We start from the raw sequence: 9461 nt of genomic DNA, 5'->3' as shown, positions 1-9461 counted from the left end.
AAATTTCTTCTTCACTCTGTTAAGCTAAGCAAAAATAAATTTGAATCACTATTTCTTTAACTACATATTTTGTTATACGTTTATTTATGATAATGCATGTGTGTTTTTACGGAAAATGATTTATATGTTACATAGTACGTTGCATATAAATATCGTGTTATAGATATTTATTATACTAACGTAATGCTCAACAATTTTGGTAACAAATATTTTATATTTGACATAAATGAACAGAACAGCAAAGAAATAATAAAATGTCTAAACATGTTATTTTACGTTTTAACTTACTCATTTAAGAAGAAAAACAAAGAGCCGGAATTATCTACTCGCACGCGTTTAAAATATCCTTTTTACGTACCTCTTCCAGGGCCTCTCAAAATTACCCGTTATGTTTCTAAATATAACTTTTATGGTGATACCGGAATATCGAAGAGCTGAAGTTTATTATGGTGCAAGATTCATCAGAATACGTAAACAAATAAATGAAATATGCCCCCAAAACACTGATTTTCGGCCGAGTTTATCTCCCAAACCAGTACATATATACAGGGCTCCAGATAAGATGCGTATACGCGTAAATTACGCATGGAAATAACACGTTTACGCATTCAAAACAAAATTTAAGCGTATGAAAACGCACATAAAAATCAGGTTACGCACTGAACAACATTTCTTTCGCGTAAACGTAACCGAAAGTAAACTCTAATTATTTTATTTTTAATTTCGTCTGAACGCTTTGCAAGCGTCTACCGGTAACTTCCTGTAGTTCCGACCATCATCGGTTGTTTTCGTAAGTATAGTATGGTGGTGGAATTAACTTCGTATAAATGCCTTGCAACGTCTAACGGTTACTTCCTGTAGTTCCGACTATCATCGGTTGTTATCGTATGTATAGTAAGGTGGTGGAATTAACGCAATTTTATAAAAACACTGGTACAATGTCGCTGTCAAAAGTAAACACGATTGACTCGTATTTTCAGCCGAAAAAAATCGACCCGAAAGTAATTGTTAAGTTTATAATCAATGAAATAATTAGCGCTGCCACGTATGAGCAACAGAAACATGTGTCAGCCTCAGATAAAACGTACGCCGTTTGGAAAGACCTGTTCCCGTGGATTGTCATAAATTCAGAAGACCCGTCACAGGTTAAGCTTAAATGTTCATTATGTATAAAATTTCAAATGAAAAATGCATTTACTACAACTGGTTCTAGCAATATTCAAAAATCAACCGTTGAGCGACACTGCGAATCTGCGGACCACCAGACTGCTACTAAAATGTCATTGAAATTAGAAAGTTCTAAAAAAGATCCTACGCTATTAGATCAAGATTCAGAAGAGATAAAAAACTGTAAATTGTTGGATTCAGACATTTTTTTGATAAGATCGGTTTACTCTCTCATGAAAAATGAATTACCATTTGAAAAACTTGATGCAATTTTGGAACTTCAACGGTTAAATTCATTAAATATGCCATACAGAAATTTAAGCTGGACTACTATTACAGAAATTCAAAATGTAATTGCTGCTGGTTTAAAGAAAAAACTTGTTGATAAGATCAATCAGTCTGATTATTTTGCAATCTTAATAGATGAAAGTACTGATATCACTGTTTCCAAGAGACTTTCAATTTGTGTGAGATATGTAGTCCATGGTAGTGCATATACATCTTTTCTTGGTAACTGCGAATTACCAGATGGTAAAGCTCATACTATAACTTTAGCTTTAAGTAATTATTTAAAGGAATGTGATGTTAACTTTTCAAAATGTGTTTCACTTGCAACAGATGGTGCAAGTGTCATGATGGGTAAAAAAACTGGTGTTGGGGTACAGGTTCAAGCTAAATTTGCCCCATTTGTAATACAAACTCATTGTATAGCACACAGATTAAATTTGGCAGTAACTGACTCTATTAAACAAATTGAACCACTAAAGAAACTGAAAGAAAAATTTGCAAACCTTTACCATTTCATATCTGCATCAGGAAATAGGACATTTGCCTTAAAACAAATGCAGGGGTTGTTAGACGAGCCTAAGCTGTCTGTTAAAGAACCATATTCCATTCGTTGGCTGGGTCTTAAAAATGCTGTTGAAGCCGTCTATGAATCATATGGAGCCATACTTGCAACATTGTCTAGCATGGCCGATGAAAATTCTACAGCTAAAGGTTTATACAAGTACTTTGCTTCATATAAAACGGCATTACTTTTAGCTTTCATGTTGGACGTTCATACCATCCTGGGTGTCCTATGTTGTGAACTGCAGGCAAAGAACCTTATTTTTAGTGATGTTCCTCCCCTAATAGACAGTACTGTGGAGAAGATTGAGTCAATGAAATCAGAAGAGGGTGATGGATTAGTAGAGATGAAAAACAGCATTGTTGTGAAAGATGAAAAGGCCTTTTATAAAGGAGATGAGCTTAAATATTATAGCAAAGATATAGAATCACAGTTTTCAAATGTTAAAAATAATTATTTGGATAACTTGGCCAAAAATATTAAAAGAAGACTAAAACAGAATGATAGTGACACTTTAATATACTTGAGTCAAGTCTTAGAACCATCAACAGTATGTCATCTTCCTGCTGATACCAGTAAAAGTGCTCTAGAATGTTTGGGAAATCAGTTTGGAGTTGAAAAAACAGTGTAACAAATGGAAGGAGATCTGATTATAGGTATTTCAAATTGACATTTAACTGATGTAAACTTTTTCTTATTTAAAACAATAAAAACTTAATTGATATAAACATGTTTACTTGCAAAACAACATTGTCCAAAAAAATTAAACACAAAGTTGATGAATTTATTTTTAAAGAATCTGATATCTAGGACTTGCAAAATATATTATAATGTCACTATATTGCTTCCTGATTTATTTAAATAATAACATATTGCATTCTATATTACAGGGACAACAGAGACTGTCACCCATGTTGAGCCATTATTAGACAAAACAAAACTTGAGAAGGAGTGGAAAGGGGTTTATGGGATGGTAAAAGGCACATATAGGAACATTTCCCTCAGTGACCTGTGCCAAAGATTATGTGTGAAGCACAGTCTGACATATCCAAACATGGCTAAGTTAGCTAAAATAGCCTTATGCATGGAGATTTCAAGCACAGAGTGTGAGCGCTCATTCAGCACTCAAAACAGACTTAAGAGTAAATTAAGGTGGGACATTTATATTAAAGTCTATCTATCTTTATATTTTGAATTTATGCAGGAGGATCTACTCTAGTATATAATTTTGTTAGTAAACTAAGAAAAGTTTATAAGTAAATATTCTAATTATTTTTAATGCAAATGTACATGATTTTATGCATTCTTGAAAATTGTTCTTGAAGTATATATGTTGTTGTTTATCTCATGGCAGGTCATCACTCAAAGAGATTTCACTTGAATCACTGCTGAGGGTTAGCCTTTATGGAGAGCCAGTCTCAGAGTATGACCCTGTACCAGACACAAGACAGTGGTTGGTCAAGAATCGCAGAAGGAAGCGTCTGATGCAAGATTATAAACCAAGAGAGTCCAAAAAGCAAAAGAAATGACTGACATATCTTGTATTACAACTATGATAATGCAGTAAACATGGAAGCATAATAAATGTTTTACTCTTTTCCATACATTGTAAGGAGTAAAAATACTCCTGCCAAATTTCAGATTTCAAGTTTTACTCATTCACAAAAAAATCAATGAGTAAATACTCATTGCCCTAAAAAATTATCTGGAGCCCTGTATATACATACATAATACTGGGATGAAAATTTCAGAATTTTGTCTATGAAATATAATATATTTACTATTTAAAAAAAAATTATGATAACAAAAATAATGCATTCTTACCTGTTCCACATGTACGATAATAAATATTATAAACAGGGATAACAATTATTATATACAAACTTAAAAACTGAGTTAATAGTCATTAACAAAAAGTGAAATTCCCTTCCGTAATTCAGTTTTATTAAATTTAAGGTCTATTTATTTTAAGTATATCATAAGTCTTAGAAAAATTTTGGTATAAAAAGGGAGTGAAACGTCTTCAAGTGAAACGTCTGTCTACCCCTGACCAGGAGTTGAACCCGAGACTCCCAGAATACCATTCACAGCTCTACTGACTGAGCAATCCGGTCACTTACACATTTTTTCACTATAATAAACAGTGAACAGTCTAATAAAACAAATATCAACCACTTGACAGAAGGAAAATTAATTGTTATTACCATGCTTTTCTGTACCACAGAAAACATTTGCTTAACCCATTACGTTATATACACGCAAGTTTTTATAGTATTATAGCAATTTGAACTTGTAACGGGAGACTTTTCATTGAAAACAGCCATTTTTCACAAAATGCTCATGAAGTAATGGGTTAATGTTTTTTATTGTCTTTGTAATTAATTTATTATATATATAAGTTATGATATTTTTCAAGTATCATTCAAGTGCTCTGATCTTCCATGAATGACTGTCATGAACATCCGCAATTGGAGCAACTATGAATAAAGGAAAAGTTTAATTCCTACTAAGCAGGGTGTCCATTAGACCCTTGAATGACTCTTTGACCCTTCAAATTTCCTGAAGGCCTGATTTGACCCTCAGGATTTTAACTGGAGGGTCAAATTTTGATAAATTGGCTAAACTTAGTCCATACTGTTCAAAATGACCCTCAGGATTCCGGAGTGGCTAGTGGAACCCCTGCTACTAAGGCTATGTCCTACAATGTGGCCCAATATGTTGTACCTCAGCACCCTTCATAATTGTGCATACATAAAAGTCTTTGATTTTCGGCCTAACTATATGTATGCCCCAGAAAGTCTAAACCAAATAAATTCATGTTGTCTAGTATAACTGCAACCAATAAATTAATTGAAGTAGAATACAGACTAAACAGACATAGATAACATAGCCCAGATTGTTATAATGTTTAAATATTCTTCTTTTATCCTCTTTTAAAGAACTCTTTTTGAACTTTCTTTTGATTTTGACACACAGACATGTCTATATCCTGGTGAGGGGTTTAACATTAATGGAAGATACATATATAGATATATATATATTTTAATATATATATATAAGGGAGACAACTGCTCTAATTTTATATAATGCTTTGCACTCTGCAAAGCATAATATAAAATCATTCAAAGTAGTTGTCTCCCTTATATATCAAACTACGTAACATATATGTATACAAGCATGTACATGTACTGGTTTCACACTCTTGTCCTACTTTGACCACAGTTCAGTCACAGTTATATACAGTTGTTTTGCTCCCCTGTTTTCCTTGTGTTTTGATCTCATTGGTCTACCATAAAATGTAAATAAGTAAATAAAACTATAATACTTGTAGCAGTTATCACATAATATCTATTTACATGTTAAATAAAGATTTTAATTTTGTTTCAGTGGTGGGTGAGGTTACTATCCTCGGTTTCGGCAGCTTATGGAAGACATTCTGACAGCGTTGCCTGAGACCGAGGTGTCCGGAGAAGTAGGTAGATCATGTAAGTATATTTTACTAGTCAAATTGTTTTGTTACCAAACTTTTAAGGGGAGTCTGTGGCCGTAAGGTGAAAGTCGTCGACTTCAAAACACTTGCCTTTCACCGCTGTAGGTTTGAGTTGTACAAGCATCCTAAGATTATACATATATTAGAAAGCTATCAAGCTAGCTTATTAAACATCGGTGATTCTACTCGGGTGCCTGTTTGTGACTGAAATAATATACAGAGGGGCACCTGATAAAGATGTCTTTCTCTACCCGTAAAGCTGGAAAGCAACCATATGACCTATACTGTGCTGGTGTGACATAAAACTCAAACAAAACAAAAATATTAACTCGCTTCCAGAAAAGAAGTTCCGTGCTTCCTTGCAATTTACATGTATATTGATTTAGAGATACTGTGACACATTTTTGAGTACATTATACATGTATAAGATCTTGTTTTTTTTGTCATCTGAATTGAAGTTTATGTTCAGGACAACATGACTTAATGGACCCATGCAGGTGTTTGATAATTATAAAAAATTTAAAAAAACAACAGAAGTGTTAATCTTAACAAACAATATATACTGTCTTCAAAAAGAAATAAGCTACAAAAATTCTAACAATTTGAAGAAGAAAACAAAACAGAAAAAACTTGAATTTAAGAATTGTTATTACAGTGCAAGGAAGTTTTCAGTGTATGTGTTATTATTTTGTATTTGCAGCATGTTTTGAAGTTACAGTGAATGGTCAACTTATATTCTCCAAGCTCAAACTTCATGGCTTTCCAAAATCTGAAAATGTAAGTCTATTTTTTTCTTCAACATATAACAGGGTTGGCAAAGTATTTACCGCTTGGGAAAACCCGGGTTTTCCTGGGCTGGGCAATATTCCATTAACTGGGTAATACTGGGAAATACTTGGTAATATGATATTTTGGTGTTTTTTTTTCAAAGAATACGGAACATATTTACATTTATCAACATGTAAAGTAAACATAAGGATATTCCCACTAGAGGAAGCTATCTAGCTAGTTTACAGATCATCAATTTTTCTAATTGCTTGTTTGCCTGTTTGTGTCTGAAATAACAGAGTGGCACCTGAGCTGGCAAGTTGTCATTACAGTGTTATGAGTAAAAACAAGAAGAAAAACAAAAACAAATAACTTTGAAATTTAAAAAATTAAAATTGAAGTTATTGCATCTTCTGAAAAGTGTCTAGCATAAAAAAAAATCAAACTTTTCAAAATCATTTAAGATTTCTTTTTTTCTTCATGCTATGATACTTTTTGAAGTTAAGCAAGTTTTTACAAGAGGAAGTTTAATTTATTTTTGTAAAATAATTTCAGGTGATAAAAGAAATTGAGAGACTCATGAACGGAGGGAAATGTCAAGAAATTACAGATGCTGAAAGTCCAGGATGTACTATATTATAACCTAAAAATGTAACATTAAAACATAAATTCACAACAGTAACCAAAATTATTTTAAAAAAGTTGTACCTTAATATTTTCTACAATATTGTTTAACAATGTGTAATGTTTCAGAGATAATGAATGATCCCTTTTTTTCCCATGAGCAAAAAAATTATTGACACATTTTTCATTATTTTTAGATAACAAAAAAAAGACATTTTTTTACCCCAAAGTTATTGTTGCTTTCCTTTATTATTAAAAAAAAATATCTAAAAAAGAAGTAATGACACATACTCCAATGTTAATAGAGCTTCATTTTTACCTCCTGAAATCTAGTTAAGACTTTAATTATTATGTCGTATTTTCTTTATGTGTTTCAGTGCTTTATATGAAAATAAGACTAAAAATTATGTGTATTTTACTAAATGTGCAAATCCAAAAATCCTGTCCTGTCTTAGGAAACATTTTCCATTTACAGAAGTACGGTAATTTTTAGAAATTATCAAAATGTAAGTGTCCTTATTTCATTGTATGTAATCCATGCTTTTGGCATAATTCAGGGTTGACTTGGTTCTATATTGAACCCTTAGCACAAATTGATTGTCCGGGGGGGGGGGGAGTGGGGTGTAGGAAGGGGGTGTCAAGGTGTTGTCTAAATTACAGAGTATGTATCAATCTTTAGGGTGGATGAATGAAAAGATAATGTTTAAAAGTTGTAAAAACTGCATTTATCTTGGATAAATATTTCCATACAAGGGCCATTTATATTACATGTTTAATTCTTGTTCTTGAATAATTAATTTTAATACCATGACTGTTTATTCAATTTCTGATGCATTTAGAAGATAATTTGATAATCTCTTGACTTTTGTTTTAGTTGTTTGTAATGTTATTAGTTGTAAAAGATTTTGTACAGGTTATATGGCCCTTATCAATGGTTATATTGCAATCAATTCAGTCATATATCCTGGCAATATTTTTAAAAACAAATTTGTTTTCTGCACAATAGTTTCATTGATTTAAATTGAAAATTATTCTTAAATTTTGCTGCAGTAATGTGTACATCACAATTGTCCAATTAAAAACCATGTTACAAACATATAGTATATAATCATCTAATGAAAATCCATGTTACCAAAAAAACAGTTGTAAAAATTTTCAAGACGTAGTCAAGGTGATCTTTTTAAAGGACAAGAAAAATATTTAATATAAATGACCTGGCCTAGTTTTTGATACATGTCCCTATATTTTGACACATGAGTATTTATTGTATGTGCTTATACACTACTTAACTAAAAATATTTGATTAAACTTTTCTTTCTCAAAATTTTGCACATATATGTATTTCATTCTTGTTGCTTCTTAATTTTGTTAATAGAAATCAAAATTATGAAGATAATTTATGGAGATGATTCCAAATTATGGAGATAATTCCAAATTATGGAGATAGTTCTCTATTATGATAACCTAGATAAGGAATAAGTACACATATGTGCTATAAATCAAAACTTTGGGCAATGTTTCTTAAATTTTTGAATGTTAAACAAATAGAGAGGTTTAGAATAATTGTGTATTTGTATAGATATATATTTTTTTGTATTGAATAATTTTGTATTTTTTTTTTGTGTTATTTATATATGTTGTTTATTTTTGGAATAAAATGTAGTTGCAACACTGTTTAAACTTGGTCTTCATCACCATGCACGGTTGTCTCTTATCTTGTTCAGAATCTTTCAAAAATTTGAAGAAAAAAAATGTCATATCGAATTTGTAGAAGGGACATGTCCTAATGGCCATTGCTACCTGTTAAAGATCAGGTAATATAAAATAGCTTATCAAAATTGTACTATGCTCATCCTACAGTAAAAAAAACAACATTTTTTGCAGAATTTTGCAATTTTATACAGTATTTCCAGTTTATATACATGTACACGTAATACAGTAATAAATTATCATGTTTACAATGTATTTATTTCTAAGCATGAAAATGCTGGTCTTGTTTGTTAAAATCATGATTAATTAAATAAATTTTTCGAGAAACACGCTTCTTTTGTTTAGTCTGTTTAAACGTATTTTGTTTCTTTATTTTTTTTGCTCGAATATTATTATTATGAAAACTCGAGTCTTAACTGAACCACTCTTCTGTCCGCATTCTGAAAGTGACAATACTAGGGAACATGGTCGTGAGCCAGATGGGACTCAAACTCGTGATATCTGGGTTTGAGATGATATCATAGGAAACACGTTCTTTACCACAGTAAGAATTAAACCCATATTTCCAGATTTGACGGCAGATAATCTTGACCATTGGCCACATATCGTTTTTTGTCGTAGAAGATAAAGCTTTACAATCAACTCATAAAATGTGAAACCTGTTAAATCCGAACTTATGCGAGCAAAGAAGCTTGATCTTGTTTTAATATAAAGTTGTTATGCTTATTGACTGTTGTCAAAGGTAAATCTTTCAAAACATGGAAACTCCGTACTGTAACATATGAATACAAAGAAAATATATGCCAGTTTAAGTTCTTGAATCGGTTAACGTTTCGAAAACGACGGGCAATA

The 9461-nt window shown here is 31.5% G+C and overlaps 3 protein-coding genes across 3 annotated transcripts; all 3 read left to right on the top strand.

Annotated features, from left to right (window-relative positions):
* The first annotated feature begins 938 nt into the window (after window positions 1-938).
* On the top strand, window positions 939-2648 carry LOC132744049 (zinc finger protein 862-like). The gene is made up of 2 exons (XM_060732657.1): window positions 939-2449; window positions 2594-2648. Exons 1-2 carry the CDS (start codon window positions 939-941, stop codon window positions 2646-2648), a joined length of 1566 nt encoding a protein of 521 aa, XP_060588640.1.
* LOC132744048 (zinc finger protein 862-like) lies at window positions 940-3853 on the top strand. Its single transcript, XM_060732656.1, has 3 exons — window positions 940-2673; window positions 2908-3169; window positions 3372-3853. Exons 1-3 carry the CDS (start codon window positions 2652-2654, stop codon window positions 3544-3546), a joined length of 459 nt encoding a protein of 152 aa, XP_060588639.1. The 5' UTR covers window positions 940-2651; the 3' UTR covers window positions 3547-3853.
* A 1551-nt stretch (window positions 3854-5404) lies between these two features.
* On the top strand, window positions 5405-7093 carry LOC132744051 (migration and invasion enhancer 1-like; the record flags this gene model as incomplete). Its single annotated transcript, XM_060732659.1, is given in 3 exon segments — window positions 5405-5502; window positions 6208-6284; window positions 6831-7093. Coding segments are annotated over 3 exon segments (225 nt in total). The 3' UTR covers window positions 6918-7093.
* Between the last annotated feature and the right edge of the window lie 2368 nt (window positions 7094-9461).

This window comes from Ruditapes philippinarum, unplaced genomic scaffold, assembly GCF_026571515.1.
Source record: "Ruditapes philippinarum isolate M1 unplaced genomic scaffold, ASM2657151v2 ctg21290_1_1_1_1, whole genome shotgun sequence".
Classification (NCBI taxonomy): domain Eukaryota; kingdom Metazoa; phylum Mollusca; class Bivalvia; order Venerida; family Veneridae; genus Ruditapes; species Ruditapes philippinarum.
This window is presented reverse-complemented; position numbering and strand designations above follow the sequence as displayed.